The sequence below is a fragment of the Puma concolor genome, chromosome D4 (genome assembly GCF_028749965.1).
Source record: "Puma concolor isolate L17-30 chromosome D4, mPumCon1.1.hap2, whole genome shotgun sequence".
Lineage (NCBI taxonomy): Eukaryota > Metazoa > Chordata > Mammalia > Carnivora > Felidae > Puma > Puma concolor.
Window position 1 is genome coordinate 25,223,369 of NC_141679.1, and position 25,291 is coordinate 25,248,659.

At 38.9% G+C, this 25,291-nt stretch overlaps 1 protein-coding gene across 4 annotated transcripts in view; it reads right to left on the reverse strand.

Moving 5' to 3' along the window:
• Window positions 1-25,291, reverse strand: part of KIF27 (kinesin family member 27) — a 99,518-nt gene that overhangs the window by 37,360 nt on the left and 36,867 nt on the right. For all 4 annotated transcript variants that reach the window (XM_086685092.1, XM_025931619.2, XM_086685090.1 and 1 more), the window contains 6 exons: window positions 24,671-24,877; window positions 18,989-19,158; window positions 18,414-18,517; window positions 16,527-16,682; window positions 12,324-12,529; window positions 7,722-7,919 (listed from right to left, as the gene is read on the reverse strand). In XM_086685092.1, coding sequence (XP_086541218.1) covers window positions 7,722-7,919; window positions 12,324-12,529; window positions 16,527-16,682; window positions 18,414-18,517; window positions 18,989-19,158; window positions 24,671-24,877 — 1,041 coding nt within the window. The remainder of the gene's footprint in view (window positions 1-7,721; window positions 7,920-12,323; window positions 12,530-16,526; window positions 16,683-18,413; window positions 18,518-18,988; window positions 19,159-24,670; window positions 24,878-25,291) is intronic.

Here is a 25,291-nt window from a genome sequence, read left to right on the forward strand (position 1 = left end):
GAATGAGAGATATGGCTAGAAGAAACAAAACTGCCCTAGATGAAAATGTAAAAAGTTTAAGTTACAGGCAGATTTGCATTCCAGAAAACTATGTATGCACTCTGACCAAAAGAGTTTTCCCTTTTCCCAAAATAGAGACTTAGTGCTATGTCTTGTTGGTTTAAACCATGATCTAAGAGAGCTGAGAAGCTGAGACCCAAAGATCATGTGACTGACAGGCAGACCTAATCCTCACATTGGAGGAAGGACCATAAGAAAGAGACTAGGTTGTTGGTAGTAGAAATGAGAATTGAATAGGTTAAAGATATTCAGAAGATATAATCTATATAGGACTTAGTGGTTCCTTCTTAGGAAGAAGACAGAGTCAAGGATGATTGCTAGCTTACCTATTTGAATGGATTGAAATGTTAGGTAAAGCACATGGAAAACTATGTATTTTCCCCTATGAAGGGAGCAGGGAGGGGAATTGTGGTGAGATAAGAAAGATCATGAATTTAATCTATAAGACAACCTAATGAGGATGTCAATGGTTGGATATAGGAATCCAGAGCTCCAAGTACAAATCTGGGGTTAAGGATTAAATTTGAAAGCTATCAGAGTTAAATTGTAGCCATGGAAAAAGATGAGGTCATCAAAGATAGAAGACAGAAGAAGCATAAGCCTAGAGGTTTGGGGAATTCCCATATATTAAGTACTGATCATGCAGGATGAACTAGCAAAGACAGAGATTAAGCAGTCAGAGGAAAAAAACAAGAATATAATTTCACAAAGGCAAAGGGGAAAATATTTCAGGAAGGAAGGAGTGGTGAACTATGCTGGATGCAGCTGAGGTTTTAAGGACTTTAGTGACCAAGAAAGCACTAGTGAATTTCTCAAAAGCTTTGAAGTAGATGGTAGAGACAGGAACCAGACACCAAACTGGAGAGGATGAGAGAATGAATGGAAGCAGAGGAAACAGAAACAGATGCAGTAAACTTTTCCAACCAGTTCGGTTATAAAGGTGAGAAGACAGAAAGAGAAAAGCATAAGGTTAAAGAAGGATAATTTTAAGATGAGAAAAATCTAGGGGCACCTGGGTTAAGCATCTGACTCTTGATTTCGGCTCAAGTCATGATTTCACAGTTTGTGAGTTCAAGCTGCACTCTGCACTGACAGCGCAGAGCCTGCTTGGGATTCTCTCTCTGCCCCTCCCCTGCTTGCTCTCTCAAAAATAAAAAACTAAATTAAAAAAAAAAACAAAACAAAGGGGGCATCTTGGTGGCTTAGTTGGTTAAGTGTTCAACTTCAGCTCAGGTCATGATCTCAATAGTTGGTGAGTTCGAGCCCTGCCTTGGGCTCTTTGCTGTCAGCATGGAGCCTGCTTTGGATCCTCTGTGACCCCCTCTCTCTGCCCCTTCCCCCTCTCTCAAAAATAAACATTAAAACAAACAAACAAACAAAAAAAGATGAAGGGTGCCTGGACGGCTCAGTCAGTTAAGTGACTAACTCTTGATTTCTACTCAGGTCATGATCTCATGGTTCATGAGTTCAAACCCTGCATCGGGCTCCATGCTGACATTGTGGAGCTTTGCTTGGGATTCTCTCTCTCTGTCTCTCTCTCCCTCTTTGCCCATTCCCCGCTCATGCACACACTTGCACACTCTCCCTCTCTCTCTCAAAAATAAATAAATAAACCTAAAAAAAAAAAAAGAGAAAAAAAACAGATGACTCAGATCAATGAAACAGAATAGAGAACCCAGAAATGGACTCAAAAACGTATAGCCAACTAATCTTTGACAAAGCAGGAAAGAATATCCAATGGAATAAAGACAGTCTCTTCAGCAAGTGGTGCTGGGAAAACTGGACAGGGACATGCAACATAATGAACTTGGACCACTTTCTTACACCATACACAAAAATAAACTCAAATAGATGAAAGACCTAAATGTAAGACAAGAAGCCATCAAAATCCTCAAGGAGAAAGCAGGCAAAAACCTCTTTGATCTTGGCTGCAGCAACTTCTTACTCAACACATCTCTGGAGGCAAGGGAAACAAAAGCAAAAATGAACTACTGGGACCTCATCAAAATAAAAAGCTCTGCACAGCAAAGGAAACAATCAACAAAACTAAAGGGCAACTGACAGAATGGGAGAAGATATTTGCAAACGACATATCAGATAAAAGGTTGTACCTAAAATCTATAAAGAACTTAGCAAACTCAACACCCCAAAAAAAAAAAATAATCCAGTGAAGAAATGGGCAAAAGACACGAATAGACACTTCTCCAAAGAAGACGTCCAGATGGCCAACCGACACATGAAAAAATGCTCCACATCACTCATCATCAGGGAAATACAAATCAAAACTACAATGAGATACCACCTCACACCTGTCAGAATGGCTGACATTAACAACTCAGGCAAAGACAGATGTTGGCAAGGATGCAGAGAAAGAGGATCTCTTTTGCATTGCTGGTGGGAATGCAAGCTGGTGCAGCCACTCTGGAAAACAGTATGGAGATTCCTCAAAAAAATTAAAAATAGAACTACCCTATGACCCAGCAATTGCACTACTAGGTATTTATCCAAGGGATACAGGTATGCTGTTTCAAAGGGACACATGCACCCCCATGTTTATAGCAGCACTACCAACAATAGCCAAAGTATGGAAAGAGCCCAAATGTCCATCAATGGATGAATGGATAAAGAAGGTGTGGTATATATATACAATGGAGTATTACTCTGCAATAAAAAAGAATGAAATCTTGCCGTTTGCAACTACGTGGATGGAGCTGGAGGGTATTATGCTAAGCTAAATTAGTCAGTCAGAGAAAGACAAATATCATATGACTTCACTCATATGAGGACTTTAAGACACAGAACAGATGAACACAAGGGAAGGGAAGCAAAAATAATGTAAAAACAGGAGGGGGACAAAACATAAGAGACTCTTAAATATGGAGAACAAACAGAGGGTTACTGGAGGGATTGTGGAAGGGGGAACGTGCTAAATGGATAAGGGGCATTAAGGAATCTACTCCTGAAATCATTGTTGCACTATATGCTCACTAATTTGGATGTACATTAAAATAATAAAATTAAAAATAAAAAAAGAAAAATCTAAGATGTTTAGTTTTTTTTTTAATGTTTATTTTTATTTTTGAGACAGAGAGAGACAGAGAATGAATGGGGGAGGGTCAGAGAGAGGGAGACACAGAATCTGAAGCAGGCTCCAGGCTCTGAGCTCTCAGCACAGAGCCCGACATGGGGCTCAAACTCATGGACCGTGAGATCATGACCTGAGATGAAGTCGGACACTTAACCAACTGAGCCACCCAGGCGCCCCAAAGATGTTTAAAGAAAGAATCCAGGAGGGGCGACTGGGTGGCTCAGTCGGTTAAGCATCTGACTTCAGCTCAGGTCATGATCTCGCCATCCATGAGTTCGAGCCCCGTGTCAGGCTCTGTGCTGATGGTTCAGTGCCTGGAGCCTGTTTCAGATTCTGTGTCTCCTTCTCTCTCTGACCCTCCCCCCGTTTATGCTCTGTCTCAAAAATAAATAAAAGTTAAAAAAAATTAAAAAAAAAAAGAAAGAATTCAGGAGAAAAGAAAAAGTTGAAAAGATTGAAGAAAAAAAGAAACGAGATAAAGCACATACTGCTTAGAATAGTATTAACTGAAGATAAATGTTAACTACTGCTATAATAATTACATTATTAAGACTGAGTACTTCAAAGAAATTAAGAAAGTAATTCCATTTACAAAAATATCTAAAAGAATAAAATATCTGGAAATAAATTTAAGCAAGGAGGTAAAAGACTTGTATAACGAAAATCAGAAAGGACTGCTGATAGGAATTAAAGAAGCGGGGCTCAGTTGGTTAAGAATCCAACTTCAGCTCAGGTCATGATCTCACAGTTCCTGAGTTCAAGCCCCGTGTCGGGCTCTGTGCTCACAGCTCAGAGCCTGGATCCTGCTTCAGATTCTGTGTCTCACTCTCTCTCTGCCCCATCCCCACTCATGCTCTGTCTCTCTCTGTCTTAAAAGTAAATAAAACATTTTAAAAAATTAGAAATTAAAGAAGACCTAAATAAAAGACACCCCATGCTCATGAATAGGAAGCCTTAATATTGTCCTGTGGTGTCAGTATTCCCTAAGGACTCTACAGATTCAGCCTGATCCATATTAAAATTCCAATGGCCTTTTTTGCAGAAATGGAAAGGGTGATCCTTTAATTCATATAGAATTGCAAGGGGCCTCAAATAACCAAAACAATCTTCAAAAAGGACAACAAAGCTGAAGGATTTCTTTCCAATTTCAAAACTTACTACAAAGCTACAGTAGTAAAAATAGTATGGTACTAGCATAAGAACAGACATATACACAAATGGAATAGAACTGAGCTAAGAAATATTTCCATAATACAGTCGATTGATCTTTGACAAGGGTACCAAGTCCATTCAATGGGGAAAAAATAGTCTCTTCAACAGATGATGGTGGCACAACTCAATTTCCACATGCAAAAGAATGAAGTTGGACCTCTACCTCGCACTATATACAAAAATTAACTCAAAATCAATCAATGACTTAAGTATAAAAACTAAAACCATAAAACTCTTAGAAGAAAACAAAGGGGGTAAATCTTTGTGACTTTAGATTTGGCAATAGAATCTTTAAAGGATACCAAAAGCACAAGCAACAAAAGAAAACATAAAATGGACTTCATAAAAAATTTAAAATTCTGCTGCATCAAAAACTATTTTCTTTTTTTTTAACATTTATTCATTTTTGAGAGTGAGAGAGACAGAGCATGAGCAGGGGAGGGGCAGAGAGAGAGGGAGACACAGAATCCGAAGCAGCCTCCAGGCTCCGAGCTGTCAGCACAGGGCCTGACGCAGGGCTCACGTCCCCTCAAGTCACGGACCGCGAGGTCATGACCTGAGCCGAAGTCGGACGCTCAACTGACTGAGCCACCCAGGCACCCCTCAAAAACTATTTTCAAGAAAGTCTAGGGGAACCTGGGTGGCTCAGTCAGTCTGACTTCAGCTCATGATCTCACAGTTCATGAGTTTGAGCCCCACATCGGGCTCTGTGCTTAGAGCTCAGAGCCTGGAGCCTGCTTCAGATTCTGTGTCTCCCTCTCTCTCTCTGCTCCTCCCCAACTCACGCTCTGTCTCCCTCTCAAAAATAAATAAACAAAAATTTTTTTTTTATCTTGCAAATCTTGCAGACAGGAATTCACCTGCTGTTTAAAAAAAAAAAAGTTTAAAGACAACCTACAGAATGGGAAAAATTTATAAAAGTCATGTATGTGAGAGAGTTTAATGTCCAGAGTACATAAACAAACTCCTACAAGTTAAAAATAAAAAGATAATCCATTTAAAAAGTAGACAAAGGGGCGCCTGGGTGGCTCAGTCAGTTAAGCGTCCGACTTGAGCTCAGGTCACGATCTCGCGGTCCACGAGTTCGAGCCCCATGTCGGGCTCCGGGCTGATGGCTCAGAGCCTGGAGCCTGCTTCCGATTCTGTGTCTCCCTCCCTCTCTGCCCCTCCCCCATTCATGCTGTGTCTCTCTCTGTCTCAAAAATAAATAAACGTTAAAAAAAAAATTAAAAATAAAATAAAAAGTAGACAAAGAATGGGGCGTTTGAATGGCTCAGTCGGCTGCGCGGCCGACTTCAGCTCAGGTCATGATCTCACGGTCTGTGAGTTCAAGCCCTGCGTCGGGCCCGCATCGGGCTCTGTGCTGACAGCTCAGAGCCTGAGGCCTGCTTCGGATTCTGTGTTTCCCCCTCTCTCTGCCCCTCCCCTGCTCACACTCTGTCATTCTCAAAAAATAAGTAAACATTAAAAAAAATTTTTTTTTAAAGTAGACAAAGAACTTGAATAGACATTTCTCCACACAAGTTATACAAATGGCCAATAAGAACATGAAAAGATGCTCAACATCATTAGTCATTAGGGAAATGCAAATCAAAACTACAATGAGATACCACTTCACTCACACTTGGATAACTATAATAAAAAAGAAACAGAAAATAACACATGTTGGCAAAGATACAGAGAAATTAAAACCCTCACACATTGCTGGTGGAAATGGAAAATGGTGTTGTCACTATTGAAAATGGTGGTTCCTGGGGCGCCTGGGTGGCGCAGTCGGTTAAGCGTCCGACTTCAGCCAGGTCACGATCTCGCGGTCCGTGAGTTCGAGCCCCGCGTCGGGCTCTGGGCTGATGGCTCAGAGACTGGAGCCTGTTTCCGATTCTGTGTTTCCCTCTCTCTCTGCCCCTCCCCCGTTCATGCTCTGTCTCTCTCTGTCCCAAAAATAAATAAACGTTGGAAAAAAAAAAAAAAAAGAAAGAAAATGGTGGTTCCTGAAAAAATGAAACATGGAATTATCATATGACCCAGCAATTCCACTCCTCAAACTTAAACAGTTAACTTACAGGTCGATTTTTACCACAGTATGATTCACAGTAGCCAACAGGTGGAAGCAACTCAAGTGTCTACCAACAGATGAACGGATGGACAAAATGTGGTATGTCCACAAAACAGAAAACTACTTGGCCACAAAAAATAATGAAGTTCTGATACATGCTACAACACGGATGAACCTTGAAAACATTATGAAAAGTGAAATAAGCTAGACACAGGCTAAATCTTGTATGATTCCATTTTTATGAAATAGCTAGAACAGGCAAATTTAGAGAGACAGAAGCAGATGAGAGGTTACCAGGGCACTGGGGGAAAGAGGAGAAAAGTTTTGAAAACAGCTAGTGGTCTCAGTTATACAACATTATGAATGTAATCAGTGTCATGGAACTAACTGTACACTTAACTTGATTAAAATAATAAATTTCATGTCTATTTTGCCAAACCTTATAAAAATTAATAATGTAATATACCCAAACCCACTGAATTGTTTATTTTACATGGGAGAATTGTATGGTATGTGAAGTATATCTCAGTACAGCTGTTAAAAAAAAAGAATCAGTAACTTGACTTAAATTATGTTCCAAGTCTTGGGTTCAGCTTAACATTTCAATAGAAAAGAGCCCGGTACCTAATGCTAGATGAGTATTTGTTATTGCTGTTGCTATGATCATGATCCTCCTCCTCTTTTTCAAAAAAGTCCTGTGAGGTAAGTATGATTGAGGCCATTTTTGATAAGTATAAACAGACTCAGAGAGGGTAAGTGATTTTCTCAATAAATAATCCAGCCAGGAACCGAGAAGGCTGGGATTTGAACCCATGCTGGCCTGGCCCCAGAGCCCAGGCTGACACCATTAGTTCCTCCACAGCCCAATCCATTCTATAGAACTGCTGGGCATACAGGTCTGATCACTCTTCTGTTCATTATGAATGAAATGGTACTATTTTACCTTGTGCTTTTTCCCATGATGTCACATGGAGGTGAAAGCACTTTGGAAATGGGAAATCCTATCAAATGTCAGGTATTTTTTTAGAAAGTCAGCTTTATGTTTTTGACGGCCTCAAGTAAAGGTCCTAGTCAGAGAAACTGTTATCACTGTACCTACCTTCTTCTATGAAGTGAAAGCCTTCAAGACAGTACTCAGAATTCAATAAAAAGGTTTTACTATGTAAATGAACCAAGCATTAAGTGAATGAGGACAGCAGCCAAGGAAAGGGCAAGGTCAGATACCTCAGAAGCCAAGTGGCTTCATCAGCCCTGAGCCATTTAACATTTCATACTTATGCTTGCAGGAAAGTATGACAATATTACTTTGATTTTTTGTTGATCCCGCTGAATTTCTGCATCCAGTTGCTTCCTTTTTTCATTTTCTTCTCGAAGTCTCTTTTGCAGCTGTACCTTTTGATATTTCATGTGATCTACATTCTGCTCTAGTTCATTAGCACGTTTCTCATTTTGGATTGACAATGATGCCAATTTCTTACTATTTTGTTGCTTCTTCTGTAAGACCTGTGAGCATATGGAATATTTCAAAGTGAAAAGCTGAATCTCCCACAGACCTCAAGTAAACTTAAACTTTTCATTCTATGGCGAAGGTAGGCATTTGCCTAGATTTTCGTTACTTTTGATAGGTTCATAATTGTTTTCTACATGTCTACTTTTACAATTGGGCCACCACCATAATTTTCACCAGATACAGAGAATGATGAGACTCCCTGATCAGACAGCCAAACAGAACAAATTTGATGTCTCTGCTTTTTTACTGTGTGTTTTAGTTTAAAAATGATAAAAATTAAAAGAATATAAAACTGAACTATATATTTAAAGACTTATCTCTGACCCGAAATCTACTGTCCTGCTCCCGACACAAAATTACCAATTTCTTAAATATTCTTTCAGAAATAATTTATATGCATGCAGATGAATTCAGATATATTCTAAACAGACTGATTTTCACCTTCCTTTTTTTCCACTTATCTTAGAGATCATCTCACAGAGATCTGTTCTCTTTATGTGATTGCAAAGTAGTCCACTGTGCTCTTCTTTTATAACCAGCTATAGCCTAAATAATTAATCCTGGAGTTAAGATGATCAGTACAGATACCGTTTTCCCTGACAGTGACCAACTGTTATAATTACCAGTTTAATTATTTGAAATAAAGCTTCTCCTCATCTAGCTCAAATATAATTGAATAGCATAAAAAATGTTGAACATTTACTAAGAGTTTATACTAATATAAAATATCAGTGTTCCAATTTACTCCTGAGCAAACATATTAAACGTGTATTATGTGTCTTAGCATTGCACTAAGTACGTGTTACGTTACATAAAAAAGTTAAAGTGAGGTCATTTGTAAATTATGCAAACTACAATTAATTGTTCCCTTTATTTTGGCAGTAAGTTGTCGGCAAAAACATATTTTGTTTAAACTCAACTAGGTATTCACAGAGGCACTGTAACTTACAGCGCTACGAAAACTGTAGTCTGTGAACCAGTACTAGTCCCAGTCTCGTTGTTAGCCTGCACCGCTAAGCATGCTATCGGATTCAGCTGACGCTGTTTACGTCAAGCCTTTTTTTTTTCCAAATACATAACATTTATTATTAAAAAAATTTTTTTAATGTTTATTTATTTTTGAGAGAGAGAGAGAGAGAGAGTCAGAAAAGAGCAGAAAGAGAGGGAGACACAGAATTCAAAGCAGGCTCCAGGCTCCGAGCTGTCAGCACGGAGCCTGACGTGGGCCCAAACTCACGGGCTGTGAGATCACGACCTGAGCCGAAGTCGGATGCTTAACCGATGGAGCCACCCAAGCGCCCCATACGTTAAGACTTCTTTGATAAAGGGAGCTATGCTCTCATTTGCCTTTATCTCGTCAGAGACCAAAAACAATCTGCAGACAAACTACTGTACCACCAGCTTGGAGACCACAGGACTCTGTAGTTTCCTATCCCTAAATCTGGACAGTGGCTTTGCCACACTTACTTTTGATAGTAATTGCAATACTGCAGCAAAAATGATAATATTAGCAGTTTGGTGTCTTTCCACATAATACTGAAGGTATAGGTACTGATAATCTTATTTAAAAGTAAGATAGGTTGCCGTCATCTTTTGTATTTATTCCACACATGCTCAAAAGTGCACCTTTAATGCTATTAGTATTAAAGAATTAATGCATCATATAGGTCTCTGTATATATCTTGACATAAGAATACAGATTTTAGGGGCACCCGGGTGGCTGAGTCAGTGAAGCATACGACTCTTGATTTCAGCTCAGGTCATGATCTCACGGTTTATGACACCAAGCCCTGTGTCGGGCTCTGTGCTGACAGCATAGGGATTCTCTCTCTCACTCTCTCTCTGCCCCTCTCTTTCTCTCAAAATAAATAAATAAAAATTAAAAAAAAAAACAGATTTTAGATTTTTTAAATTAAAACAATTTAAGTTTTAAAAACTGAAATAACTTTATAATACTAATAAAAACACTAGTATTTCAACATTTAAAAATGGTATGAGGGGTGCTTGGGTGGCCGTTGGTTAAGCATCTGACTTTTGATTTTGGTTGAGGTCACGGTCTCATGGTTCGTGAGATCGAGCCCCACATTGGGCTCTACTCTGACAGCAGGGAGCCTGCTTGGGATTCTCTCTTTCCCTCTCACTCTGCTCCTCCCCTGCCTGTGCTCTTTCTCTCTCTCAAAATAAATAAACATTAAAAATAATAATAATTAATTAAATAAAAATGGCATGAGATGTTAGCATACTGAAAACTGTTACTGTCACCTCCACAATAGATTCTTGAGCTATTCTACCTTTTTACAACTTAGTTTCCTCATTTGTAAAACAGGGTAAAAATATTCATTCTAAAGGGTTAAATAATGATTAAATAATACTTGTGAAACATCTGGTATGTAGACACTTAGAAGCTGGTAACTATCATCCTCCTCCCATCCCCACCACCATCCTCATCATCTTTATCGTCCCCATCCCCAATGGGTGTACATGAATAGGTCAAAAGCCCAGACATTTCTAAAACTACATGGGAATCCCGTTTCAGTCCTCGGCTATATGGGATATTTCTTTTGAGCTTAACTGTGTTCTGTGTCTTCTTTCCTTTCCTTATCAGTCCTCTTAGCAGAAAAGAATATGCAACAAGAAACACGGAAAACAAAAAACATGATAATTCGCAAACCCTATTAATAGCCTTTCACTTAGAGGCATCTGAGTGGCTCAGTCGGTTAAGTGCTCTTGATTTCGGCTCAGGTCATGATCTCATGGTTTGTGGAATTGAGCCCTGAATCAGGCTCTGTGCTGACAACGCAGAGCCTGCTTGGGATTCTGTCTCTCTCTCTCTCTCCCCGCCCCCCCATTCCCTTCTCTTCTCCCCTACTTGCACTCTCTAACCTTTCACTTAATCTTTTAATTCAATCAATTTAGCTGTGTGAAACTGAACATATAATCTTTGCTAAATCCACAAACAAGGCTTAAACCATACATGTATATGATAAATTACTCCTTTTGAAACCAATCATTCTGGCTATTATTGAGTATAAGAATTACAGTCAGAACTGAAGCTTGGATATAAAACTATGAAATTGTAAGTAAAATTTCATAATAAACACAAAGGAAAAATCTTAACTGTTTTGTTCTACTAATATTTTGTTAAAAGGAGTATTTTGTTAGACATCGCAGCCTTAACTTTAAGGGTCAAGAACTGAAAAAGAACAGATCCCAAGACTCTCTGAGGTGAACTGCTAAATGGAAATATGTATTCTGAAAACAAGCACGGTGAAGGAAAGTAGCCCTCCTCTAAGTAGTTCACACGTTAAGTCATACTATTTTAACTTTGTGTTGAGAGGCTACTTAGCTAAACATTTTAGTGGGGATGGCCAGATGTTGCAGGTGGCATTAAAAACCCTAGAAGGGGGGTTCCTAGGGGGCTCAGTCAGTTGAGTGGCAGACTCTTGATTTCAGCTCAGGTCATCATCCCAGAGTCATAGGACCAAGCCCCTGTGTCAGGCTCTGCACTAAGTGTGGAGCCTGCCTAAAATTCTCTCTTTCTCTCTCCCTCTGCCCCTCTCCCCCGCTCACGCTCTCTCTCTCAAAACAAAACCAAAAATTTTTTTAAAAACCATAAAACCCTAGGAGGAGGGATTTGGTTTTTGGTCTGTTCATATGCAATGAACACGGCCCTTGTTGAGAGAACAATTGTGGCACAGTTTCAAAAATAAATAAATAATGCTCTGAATAGGTGAATGACAATTCCATTCTACCTACAGTGGAAACATTAAAGTAAATAGATTATGAATGAAAAAAAAATGGAGACAACATTCTAGCAGATTCATTATAATCACACTAACAAAGCACTCTGGTCATCCCAAAAGCATCTGAAGACGGCTTCATTATACACAAAATCTTTCTGTAATGGAATATTTCTCATAGAATACAACTTTTAACGGTAGCCACTTCTGAGGCAATAGCTAAATCCGGCATTAGGAAATCAAGGATGAGATGTAGGAGTCAATTACTAACCTTTCGTAAAGCAATCAGTTATGGTTTCAGAAAACTATCTGAAATAATTAGCATTTGTGGCATGTCTACAAAATGCCATATACATCCCAGATGTTTTATATATATTCCTTAATCATCAATCTTTTATCCTTCAGAGAAGAACACAACTTCTGTGGTTATCTTTATTTCTTACCATGGTTTTTGACAAAAAGTTTAAAATAATACACCTTTCAAACAAAGGGTGTAGTACCCAGATAGAAAGCAGGCAAATCTGCCAGCATATCGGAAAAGAAAAGCTGCCATCCAGTTGCTCCTGCTAGGAAAAATTGAATCCTACTTCTTTCCTAACCAGGTACACAAGCAGTAAACCCCTAAGGAAGTTTGCTCAATCACGTTTTTTAAATTACCTGGACTCTTAGCTTTGCGGCGTCCATCTTTTTGCGGAACTCCTTCTGTAATTTTACCTTCAGGGCGATATCAGAAAGATCTTTGTTTTCTAGTTCCTGCAGCTGCTTCTCTGTTTCAGTTAATTCCACTTTTGCCTGTTCTGCTTCGTGCTCAAGTTTTGTTACTTTCAGAGAATACTGTTTGCTTACAGACTTGGCATGGTTACCTTCACCACAGTGATAACAATTAGAAAGCATGTTAAAAAAAAAAAAACAGCCAAGTAAAATAGCAAAATCTTTAAAATGCTCTATTCTTCAAAATCCTGCTGGGCAGTATATCTATTTAAGGCAGAGCATTACGTATCCAGCTGTCCCCACCCATCTCCATCAAACACAACTTGCCACCTGGCCTCTTAATAATTAGTTGCTCAATGGCTGTTCCTGTCTGGTGCCATTCCGTCACAGGTTCATCTTTGTGTGTGTGTGACATTTCTGATGTTCTGAATTTGCAGTGTAGCTTTGCGGGCATCAAACTCCAGGTAAGAAAATATTTGGGGTGACTCTGGCTTTTTGCTAACTACACTTTGGTTTCTTGCTACCTTTAAATCTTTTTTTTCCTAGTATGAGAAATTCCCAACATATCAAAAGTAGAAAACTAATATGATGAATGATGAACCCCCCATCACTGAGATTCAAGAGTTATTAAGATTTTGCCATAGTTGCTTTATCTATGTCTTTCTTCTGTTTCTATTTGCTTAAGAATTATAAAGCAGGGGCGCCTAGGTGGCTCAGTCAGTTAAACGTCCAACCTCGGCTCAAGTCATGATCTCATGGTTCATGAGTTCAAGCTCCACATCGGGCTCGCTGCTATCAGCACTGTGCCCACTTTGGATCCTCTGTCCTCTCTCACTGCCCCTCTTCCACTCATACACATGCTCTCTCTCTAAAAAAAAAGCCAGGGGCGCCTCGGTGGCTCAGGTCATGATCTCATGGTTCGTGGGTTTGAGCCCCACACATTGGGTTCTGTGCTGACAGCTCAGGGCCTGGAGTCTGCTTCAGATTCTGTGTCTCCCTCTCTCTCTGCCCCTCCCCCACACATGCTCTGCCTCTCTCAAAAGTAAACATTAAAAAAAAAAAAGTCATCTTACCTATACATACTTCAATGCATCTACATCAAACACGGACATAGCCAAAACTTCTTTCACACCTAACAATATTAATCCCAACCTGAATCTATTCAGACTTCCATAATTGTCTCAAAATGTCTTTTACAAGTGGTTTATTTTAATCGCCATCCAAAAAGGCCCACAATACATTTGATTGTTATGTCTGTTATGAAACTTTCATTCTAGAGCTGGCCCCCTCCTTTTCCACTCAACTAAACTTGTTAAAGATGAATTCTTCTTCAATGCTTTTCTTATACTTGGAACAGAGAGGAAAAAGAATATAGATATTTCTGTATCTCTCTTCATTCTAAGCTACTAGGCCCTAAAAATTTGGTTTTAATCTGTTCTGAGTAGTCAACTTATCCTTGAACTAGACTAGCAAACCCATGGCAATGGAAAACTGAGTCCAAAGCTCATGGGATGAATAATTATCAGGGCCAGTTTGTTCTGCTACACTGAAAATCTCTAATTTTTATTAGTAAAAAGGAGTTACTGAACTAAATGCACTACGAGTTTTCTTCTGTCTCTATAACTCTCTGATTATTTGACTAACATTAAAATGCATATGACTACTATATTTTAATTAAAGACCCCATATATTGCTCAACACACCAATATTTTATGAGTCACCGAGAAAAAAGGTACAGTGCCCATTATACCAGTTACATGGTAAAATGCCAGGATGCCACTGATGGTAACGGTGCATCCTGATTTCAGAGACATTCAAATGTGAAAGGATGTGATTAGAATTGATGAAATACAGTATAGTTGTCACTTATTGTTGGCTGAAATAGTTGCTACTGGGGGGAAGTCTTCGGTGAGGAGGATTTGAAAAGCAAGCACACGTTGACCCTTTTTCTCGTCACCATCCCTAAGGACAGCTCCAAACTGCCCTTGGTTCTCATAAGTAAGAAGAGGACCTTCTCTGTGTACATTCATGTAGCCTCTATTTTGAGGCAACCAGGATGAACATACTGGGCTACAAGAGCGTGCTCGTTTAGTGAGAGATCTCATGATGGTGTGACCTATCTAAAAATCATTTATTCCAGAAGGTACATATCCTTAACTTTCACAGGCAGTACCCTGATGGAGAAGCTATTTAAACCCCTAAATCAGGGGCGCCTGGGAGGCTCAGTGGGTTGAGTGTCTGACTTCGGCTCAGGTCAGGATCTCATGGTTTGTGAGTTTGAGCCCCGCGTGGGGCTCTGTGCTGATAGCTCAGAGTCTGCAGCCTGCTTCAGATTCTGTGTCTCTCTCTCTCTCCTGCTCATGCTCTCTCTTTCTCTCTCTCTCAAAAATAAACAAACATGAAAAAAAAATTTTTTTAATCCTAAATCAGCTCCTAGACATTCCTATGAGAGATGTACTGGCATCGATCCTGCCTATGAGGAAGGAACATAGTCAAGCTCAATTAAACATCTGGGACCCCATCCGGGTGGCTCAGTCGATTAAGCGTCAGATTTCGGCTCAGGTCATCATCTTGCTGTTCCTGAGTTCAAGCCCCGCGTCGGGCTCTGTGCTGACAGCTCAGAGCCTGGATCCTGTTTTGGATTCTGTGTCTCCCTCTCTCTCTGCCCCTCCCCTGCTCACTCACTCTCTCTCTCTCTTGAAAATAAACAAACATTAAACAAAATAAAAAATAAAAAAACAAAAAATCCATCTGGGACACCTAGGCCTGGAACGGTATATAGCACATTCGTCACTAGGACTGAGGAAGGAAAACACTTTGGCACAGCAGTTATGGAGTGGAGGATGAGAGACGCCAGCCAGACAGAAAACAAGCTCATCAGAAAGAGGAGGGAAGTGGGAAGGCAAGTTGCCCTAGGAGCCACCATAATTCATGTAATCTGAGGGTAATTACCGCCTTGGCTTAAGGAAAAGGAAGATGATATTTCCTTCAGTTCCTTTAAATGGGACCAATGTTCATTGGAACTGAGAAAAAACTCTTATCCCTTCAATTCCTTACTGAATTTCAAAGCAGTCAAAGCTCACACTTTGAGTCTATTGGGGGGGGGGGGGGAAGCCTGAGATGTGCTTTCCAAGGCAAGCCTGATAACGTAGCTAAGGGTGAGGGGAGGATGTGGGACATATGCCCAACCAGGCAGAATCTGAGACTAAGGGGAAGAGCTAAAAGCTTGGCTCACTGAGAGAATAGCTCTCAAGAATACATCCTTACATCTTGAGAGAAATAAAAATTATCTACATTTAAAATATAAAGTTTAGGGGTGCCTGGGTGGCTCAGTTGGTTAAGCGTCCGACTTCGGTTCAGGTCATGATCTATCTCATGGTTTGTGGGCCCCATGTCGGGCTCTGTGCTGAAAGCTCAGAGCTTGGAGCCTGCTTCAGATTCTGTACCTCGCTCTCTCCGCCCCTCCCCTGCTCGTGTTTTGCCTCTGTCTCTCAGAAATAAAAGTTAAAAAAATTTTTTTTAATATAAAGTTTATAAATAACGTTAAAAATGAACTATCCAAGAGAATGAGGACTAATAATTTAAAATAAGTATTAAAGTGGGTTAGAAAACATCTTAGACATATTCCCAGGTACCTAGTATAATGTTTCTTAAAAAGTGGCAAAAAACATTAAATGCCCATAGACTTGCAACACGATACAAAGTCCACAGAATTCTCTCAATTCGCAGATGAAATCCCAATGTAACCACGTTCTTCTGGTAACTAACCTCCACCTACTGGCTATGAAACACACCTTGTTATACCAAATTCTAAGCTACAGTGGATAGTCCTCAGTGTCAAAAACTAAAGTAAATGTTGCAACATCAGAAGCAATTTTAGGGGCGCCTGGGTGGCTCAGTCGGCTAAGCATCCGACTTCGGCTCAGGTCATGATCTCGCGGTCCGTGAGTTCGAGCCCCGCGTTGGGCTGTGTGCTGACAGCTCAGAGCCTGGAGCCTGCTTCAGATTCTGTGTCTTCCTCTCTCTCTGACCCTCCCCCGTTCATGCTCTGTCTCTGTCTCAAAAATAAATAAACGTTAAAAATTAAAAAAAAAAAAAAGCAATTTTAGACGCTTTTCTTATATAAGCTGGTTCACAGGACATTATTACCTGTTTTTATTAATTCTTTAATTAGATCTTCCTTCATCTTGATGTTAATTGTAAGTTCTCTCATTTTCTGTTTGGCTTCAGTAAGTATGAGTTCTGAATTCCTTAATTTTTGCAAATTCAACTCTTGACTCTCCTGGAGACATTCAATCTTTAAATCTTTAAAGAAAAAGCAAAACTGAGAAATAAAACTTCCTGCCCATAGAATTTTCCCCAGAAGTGGAGTTAAATAAAAGCAGAAAGAAGCAGTCTAGAGGTAGCAGAGGAAGAGACAAACATAAAGGGAAAGAAAGAAAGGAAAAAATACATGGCAATTGGGACTTTCATTTTCTAGCTGACAGCAAGTTTTAGTCACATCCTGTAGGTTCTGATACATAGGTCATCATTGTCCTTAGGTATGTGATTTGAGTTTTCCTTTAACCTGAGTTATTTAAGAAAGATATAAAATATCCAGGTGGGCAGAGAGTTGAAATTTTTTCCCACTAACTTCTACTTTAATGGTCATCAGAGAATGTGGTCTGTCTGCACCACGCTACCCAAAGTGTAGTCCAGCACTGTTGGTTACTGGAACGTAAGTCAACTATGTCACTGTTTTAATTCAGCGGACTTTTTTCCCCCACAGCAAGACTCCCTCAGTGAAGAAGCTAGTGCACTGATTTACATTCCGGCGTGAGTTTCTTACCTGGCTGTAGACCCGTAACAAACAGCTCAAGGATGGCTACTTGAGTAGCACTTCTCTATACTATTTATACATTTTTTTTTTAACGTTTATTTATTTTTGAGACAGAGAGAGACAGAGCATGAACGGGGGAGGGTCAGAGAGAGAGGGAGACACAGAATCTGAAACAGGCTCCAGGCTCCGAGCAGTCAGCACAGAGCCCGATGCGGGGCTCGAACTCACGGACCGTGAGATCATGACCTGAGCCGAAGTCAGACGCTCAACCGACTGAGCCACCCAGGCGCCCCTATTTATACATTTTTAAATTTATTTCAGTTTTATTTGTGACATAAAGTCAATGCTTTGTTAATAGAACAGGCATAGGCTCCTTAAAAGATAAAATGCTCTCTATTTTCATATTGGACATATCTATTGTGTTATTTATATTTGCTATGCTCTTTTCTGTGTGTGTGTGTCTGACCACTCATAGGCCAAGAGAAATGAGTTAAAAATCTCCTACTACAACATAGTTTTGGCAACACAAACATTTTTTATGCTTATTTGATGCACACAAATTCTCATCAGCTGTGTAGTACAACATTATGAGCACTCAGCAGACTAAGTTGGCTCTAAAGTCACATATATCACTACTGGAAGGCAGGTGTGCCAGGGAAGCAGCAGATACCTGGTACATTATTTAAAATGTATTTTAGGGGCACCTGGGTGGCTCAGTCAGATAAGTGTCCGACTTCGGCTCAGGTCATGATCTTGTGGTCCTTGAGTTCAAGCCCTGAATCGGGCACTGTGCTGACAATGCAGAACCTCCTTGAGATTCTCTCTCTCCCTCTCTCTCTGCCCCTCCCCTGCTCACACACACTCTTTCTCAAAATAAATAAATAACCCTAAATAAATTATTTTAAAAAATTTTTAATGTATTTTACTGTCATCAATGAACAATGTGAATATCAACTCAAGTTTGGGTACAAAAATCCCCATTCTGAGACATTTATCCTAGAACTCTAGCCAGAATTAACTGGGGACATTTTTTTTTTTTTTTTTTTTTTTTTTTTTTTTTTAATTAAGGAGTAGCAAGTAAAAACTTGGAGGGAGAACAGAGAACAAAAAGGAAGTTTTCCTATCAAGTTCCCATCTTTGAGAATTAAATTATTGACTAAAGAAAAAGAAAAGTGTCATAAACATTAGATCTAAATTACTTGAGAAAGTCTGTGTACCTTCATTCCCCAAACTTGACTTTTGTGTTTGATCCTGAATATCATTCAATTCAACAAGAGAACAAACAGAACTTCGCTTCTGAATCCACGAGCGACTTCTACGTCTAAAAACAAAAAAATCAGGATCAAAGGTAACTTGTCTGTTAGTGTTTTCTAATATGCCCTCAAATTAGTTTCCCCACAACTGACCACAATGTTAAAAAATTATTAATTACATAAACAGATTTTTCTAATATTCCTCAAAATAAAAGGATATCTCCCTCAGGCTGAACTCAGGGGAAAATTCATGTTTGTTGCCACTGTGGCAGCAAAATCAGGAAATCCAAACACATTCTCTCTGAAAATTAAAATCCAACAAGCTATAAAAGCCCTAAATGCAAAAATATTTTCAATTTTAAGACTGATGACTTGTGTTCAAATGCTGGTTTCATAACACATTAGACACAGTAGACAGTGCTTTAGGCAAAACTTATATTAAATGGTAAAGATACATGTTAATGAATAAAACCCCTATATCTATCTATATTTATTGCACCATATATTATGCTTATGAAATCAGTCTATATTTAACATACCTAATTTCAGATTTCTCTTGGCCTTCTGATTCTTCATCATCACTGTCATCAGAAAATTGGCAGTGGAGGACTTCATCTTGTTCTTCTATATGACCCAGCAGCATCTGACTTCGTGTTCGAAATCCGGCAACTACTCGATCCAGAGAGTACACAGAAGGACTTGTGTAGACCTTACAAGTGATTACCCCACCCAACAACAGAAAAAAGTGATTTTTTTATGTTTATTTTTATCCTATTGCTCAAAGTATTTTTAAAGAGGTTATTAGATAGTTACATGGAAACAGCCAATCACCGAAAATATCCATTCTCCCAAAAAAAGTCAAAGTAAATTTCACCATGCTGTTTTACCCCATAGATGCATACTTCCTTCAGAACCTACACAGCTCTTCCTCCTTCTAGAAAGCTATCTTCAATTATACCTTCATGGAAAACAGTATTCAAAAATGAAACCAAAGAGAGGCACGAGTGAAAACATCACTGCTCTTAAGCATCGCACGGGTACTTCCCAACAAAAGTGAAACCCAGACACAGTGTGATAGGAGGCAATGACCTATTTGTACTACACTGGAGGAAATCCAAATGCATGTATTCACACTTTACAGGTGGCGGTTAGGGATAGCTGACTTAATGCTCTAAGTGACATAGTTAATATGTATCATGAATAAATAGATTTTCATGGGCTAGCCTGGGAGCTTTTCATATGATAACATGCTTCTACTGGCAATGCGCCTTCAGCTCTCAAAAAATGACCTTGGAAAACAACAACAGAAAATAGAAATTGCCTTTATATTCTTCTTCTGGTTTTTGTTACAAGTATTTCCTTTTTCACCACCTCTCTGTAACCAAACCTCAGAGTAATTTCTCAAAAAAGGCAGATAATAAAATATTAGAGGAAACATTCCATTTATGAACAGATTTCATTAGAAGCTATTAAAATTATGACATATAGTGGAATGTGTATATCACAGAGTATCAAGATTCAAATGATGGAGGTCCCTCACATAATCCCTCCCAGAAAAGCCCGCCTGATATGGAAGATTCCTTGATACCTGTGCCTCTGTTGTTGGCCACCTAATAAGGTCACATTGGTACCATGATGGACACAGAGTAAAGTTTTCTAGGTGGACTCCCAATCCTGGGGTTTGAGGGAGGGGGGAGGGGAATTATTTACAGAAGAACCAACTCAGTAAGTTTTTCTCTAACAAGCACAATTACCCCGCATGTCCATTTTGCCCCAAAACAAACAGGCATCAAGGTTTCTCTTCATCAGAGGAATGCGAATTATTTCAGGAGCAAATAATACTTTCTGTTCAAAGTCAAACATTGTTCTCTAGAATTGTAATCTGCTTTTAAAATTTTTTTCTACAAAAAACCCCAAAGGAGCCAGCCTAATAATGAATACCAAATATATTCTACAATAATCAGTAATATTTAGTAAATTAATTCCTTAACAGTCATTCCACCCAATGCAATAAAACCTGGCACCTTCTCACCTAAGTACTGAGTCCTGCTTCCCTTTAGTTACTTCTGCATTCCATAGCTCCCCGCTTTAGCATTTTCAACCACACCCCAAACAGTACTAATCACTAATGTAAGTACTCAAATAAGCTGATTAATAATTCAGATTAACTGAGGTGTATACACTAGAAGCCAACATTTTATTCTAACCATTTTCTTCCCTAGAATTATATAGCCATAAAGCTAGAGAGAATTTTAAAGCTTACTGAGTTCAACTATTCTACCCATATTTGGCTCTTATTTATAACATGACCTCTGCTGAAGCATTGGCTGCCGGGGCCCTGGGGCCTCTGGAATCATCTTTGGCAGTTTCTTTTTTTTTTTTAAACATTTATTTATTTTTGAGAGACAGAGAGACAGAGCATGAGTGAGGGAGGGGCACAAAATCCGAAGCAGGCTCCAGGCTCTGAGCTGTCAGCACAGAGCTCAACGTGGGGCTTGAACCCACGAACTGAGGTCATGACCTGAGCTGAAGTAGGACCCTTAACCAACTGAGCCACCCTGGTGCCCCACATCTTTGGCAGTTTTAAGTGAAGTATTCCCTTAGCACTTCTCCCTGGTCCTGGAGAGTCCAGATTTTTTAAATATATCCCTTAAGAATACTTGGTCGGTTTTCTTAGCATACAATTGTATGAAGTACTAAAAGTGGTATTCGTTACCTATTGCTTTTATTTCCACTCCATATCAGATTTCATCGAATCTAAAATGCCATCAACTGTAAGAGACACCATTATTTTTATCCCATCAAAAAAGAAAAAAAGCTGTCAAACTATGACATGCCATCAATTATAAAACATACCCTGGCATCGAAGATGATAAAATGTGAAAACAACGTGAGTCTTACTATCAATGAAACATGGCAGATTTTCATCAGTATTTGTGATATTGTATTATACCTAAGCATTGACTGACCCCTCTAATTTTTTTTCTCTCCAAAGTGCCCTCTGAGTGGGTATAATACTGGCTCTTGGCCTCAAGTATATCGTATTTACCATGGTAAGAAAGTAGACACCTCTGTTATATTTTTTCTTTAGATTTAAATCAAGATTCAACTTTACATTTCATTTGATGAGCTTTGGTATCTATTCAGACAAAGGAGTTTTTTCTCTTTTTTCCTATTAGTTTGATAAATAATACTAAAACTTTTTCTTTCATTTACCTATACACTACTTAGTTGTGAGGGGCAATTTCTTTAGGAATTCTGCATAAGTAGATATGTTCTATAATTCCATTTTGGTGTTTAACTTTTCAGATTAAGAACTAGTTGAAAACAAATGTGCAATAATAGGAAAAAGTACACAAGATAAATATTATTTAAAATATTATATTAAATATTTAATATAATAAAATATATTAAATAAACATTTAAGATAATATATCTCAATATATTAATATATAGTTAAGGTAAATATTATTCAGCCATTAAAAATCATGATATGTTATAAAAGAATATTTAATAACTCTCAAATGTTCATGATATATTAAGTGAGAAAAGCCAGTAATGAAAGTATATGAGTATACACATAATATAACAAATAATGCATTTAAAATAAATAAGATCTTTTTGCTCTTTTCCCTCCAATATGTATACACAAGCATTTAAGAAATATTTTTAAGGTGCCTGGGTGTCTTAGTCAGTTGAGCTGGACTCTTGATTTAGGCTTAGGTCAAGATCTCATGGTTCATGGCTTTGAGCCCCACATCAGGCTCTGTGCTGACAGCCTGCTTGGGATTCTCTCCCTACCCCTCTCTCTTTGCCCCCCCCCCCCACTCATATTCTCTCTCTCTCTCTCTCTCTCTCAAAATAAATAAATAAACTCAAAAACAAAAAAGAAAAAGAAAATATTAGCTAGATTTCTGCCAAGGAGATAGAAATCCAGGAGAAAATGAAATGGTATTTCAGATGTCCTCTTGGGAGTAATTTAGTTCATTTCGGTACTCAATATGAAAACTTCCCCTCACTTTTAGAACAAGCAGGACACCAACAAGGCTTGGCATGCCATGTGTCTTCCCACGCAAGCCTGCCTTCTCATGTCTGCTGCAGTAACCAGCCCAAACAAGAAAAGGGGCCTAGATTCTTGGACACATGGTAGGAACAAGAGTTCTTAAAACTGCTGATCATATGACTTTTGCATCTTCTTTCTTTTCCCCTCCTTTTAATGGCTAGCAGAGATCTTTTGGGGTAGAAGGAAAATTGTAAAAACAAAACAAAACTCATAACTTGATAATTTGAAACAATAACCACGGAAGTCGTTATTCCACTCATGCCTGTTTCAGGCCTATGCAAACAACTAGAAATAAGAACAAAGGTCTAACTTTTCTCAAGAGCCCACAGAGCTCTATCTCCTCACAGAGTGTATGTGTGTGTGAATGTCTAGTAAAAAGAAGAAAGAGAGACAGAGAGGGAATAAATATGTACAACTTTTGTAATCAGGGGAAAACAAATGTTCTTTAAAAAAAATAAAAGAGGGGCGCGTGAGTGACTCAGTTGGTTAAGCGTCTGACTTCAGCTCAGGTCATGACCTCACGGTTTGTGAGTTCAAGTCCCGCATCAGGCTCTGTGCTGACAGACAGCTAAGAGCCTGGATGGAGCCTGCTTCGGATTCTGTGTCTCCCTCTCTCTCTCTGCCCTTCCCCACTCATGCTCTGTCTCTGTCTCTCAAAAGTAAATAAACATTAAAAAAAATTTTTTAAATAAAAAATAAAAGAATAAACAGAAAATTTATCCACATTACTAGCCAAGAGTTAATAAATAAATCACTTAAATACAGAAGACGATATATAATTATTAAGTTGAAATCATAGTTATCAAATTTGAATCCTGCAAACATTTACCTTTCATCCCATATGTTCTATGAAAATTTACTGTGTATTCACCCATAAAGAAAATATCAATAACTCAGGGGCACCCGGGTGGCTCAGTCGGTTAAGCGGCTGACTTCAACTCAGGTCATGGTCTCACAGTTCATAACTTCAAGCCCCGCGTCAGGCTCTGTGCTGACAGCTCAGAGCCTGGAGCCTGCTTCAGGTTCTGTCTCCCCTCTCTCTCTGCCCCTCCCCCGCTCGTGCTCTCTGTCTCTCAAAACTGAATAAATGTTAAAAAAAATTTTTAAAAAAGAAAATGTCAATAACTCTACAAAGGAAAACTGAAATTAATAAGAACAGTCATTTAAATTTTAAAACTCAACCACTCAGAGCTAAAAACCACACAGGTAAGGATAGCACCTGTCTTACTCTGAAGCATGGAGTCTGGGACACAGTAAACGCACCCCATAGGCGTGTGTTGAAGACACAGTGTACCAGGCAGTTTTAGCATCACTATCTTATGTAAATCCTCCACACACACCCACGTTTCCCCCAGTCTGACAGATAAGGAACCGGGGGCCCACATGGGTTTAGGCACACGTACAGGTCTATACAAAGAGCTTGTGTTCACACCCAAGCCTACCTGGTTACAAAGCCTATGACGCTTCCCATATTTCTTACCCCTTTAATGGTAACCATCACATGGCCTTCAGATCCTTTCCAGTCATAAAATAAATAGACACCAAAATTCATGAATCTGCTACTTAGTCTTCTCCACTAGAGATTTCCATTCCAGTAGAGATTCCTTGATTTTTCATGAGAAATCTGTGTACATAGATTTACCACCCACACACATATTTATAAGTAAAAATTAAAATGAAACTTCATACTGATCTCCACACAGTCTTGATTATGTCAGCTTGGCAAGACCGGATAATAGATAAATATCATTTTGAAAATAATAAAACAGACCAAATAAATCAAACTAAGCACCCTCCAATCTCATCTCAACTTGGTGTGGTTAAAGACAGAAAAAAAACTAATGAAGATATCAGACTAAAACATGAAAATATGAAAATATGATGGCATCTGAAAATATGATGACAAAGGATAGCTTTTTCTCCTTGGTGAATACAGACATCACCTTCAACTATTCCTTCCAAATAAAACTATATATTCTCCTATTTATTCATTTTTTGTTAAAAATAAGCATGACTGAAAGCAAGAATATACATAAAAGTCCATGAAACCAAACAGAAAAAGAGAAGGTGCTGAGACTGTACAAATATCCTGTGATATTATACATATTTTTTACATATCAAAACCAAAACCAGAAAGAAATCAATGTTTAGACATTACCTTCCTGGAATCTGATCTGGCTGGGATATAAATATAATGCCCCAAACGAGTATCAAACGGTACGGTACATGGCCTCTTTCCAGGTGTCCTGGTGTCTGGCCCGTCTCCACAAGTTTCCGTAGCTGAAGATGTCATTGACAGATTAAGTCTTGCTAGTTCTTCACTCAGTTGATCCACAAGAAGTTGTTGTTCTATTATTTTTTCATTCTTTGTAAAAGAGAAATGAACATTTTTAAAATAGAGAACCCCAGTAAGTGTGTAATGGTTAAAAATAAATTGTACATTGCCCGAACTCATGACTACCTTAACAGAACCATAAAACCTCACTGCTCCACAGACTAGCCTTCTGGTGTTCACCAGACGGTTCCGAGTGATAAAAACTTTTGAATAGTAAGCAGTGACAAAGAGAGACTGAAGAATTAAATACTCAAAGTAAATGCCCCATACATTTTGATTGGTTGGTTTGCCAACCTGAAGCATTCTGATTAGCTGATCTCTGTAAATGTTTGGCCTTCCTGAGTGAAATCCAAGCAGTAACAGGAAAGAAGAAAGTTGAAAAGGGGAGAAAGAACTACAAATGGCAGAGGTGGCTGCAAAGGAGACTAACTGGTAACAGGTGCA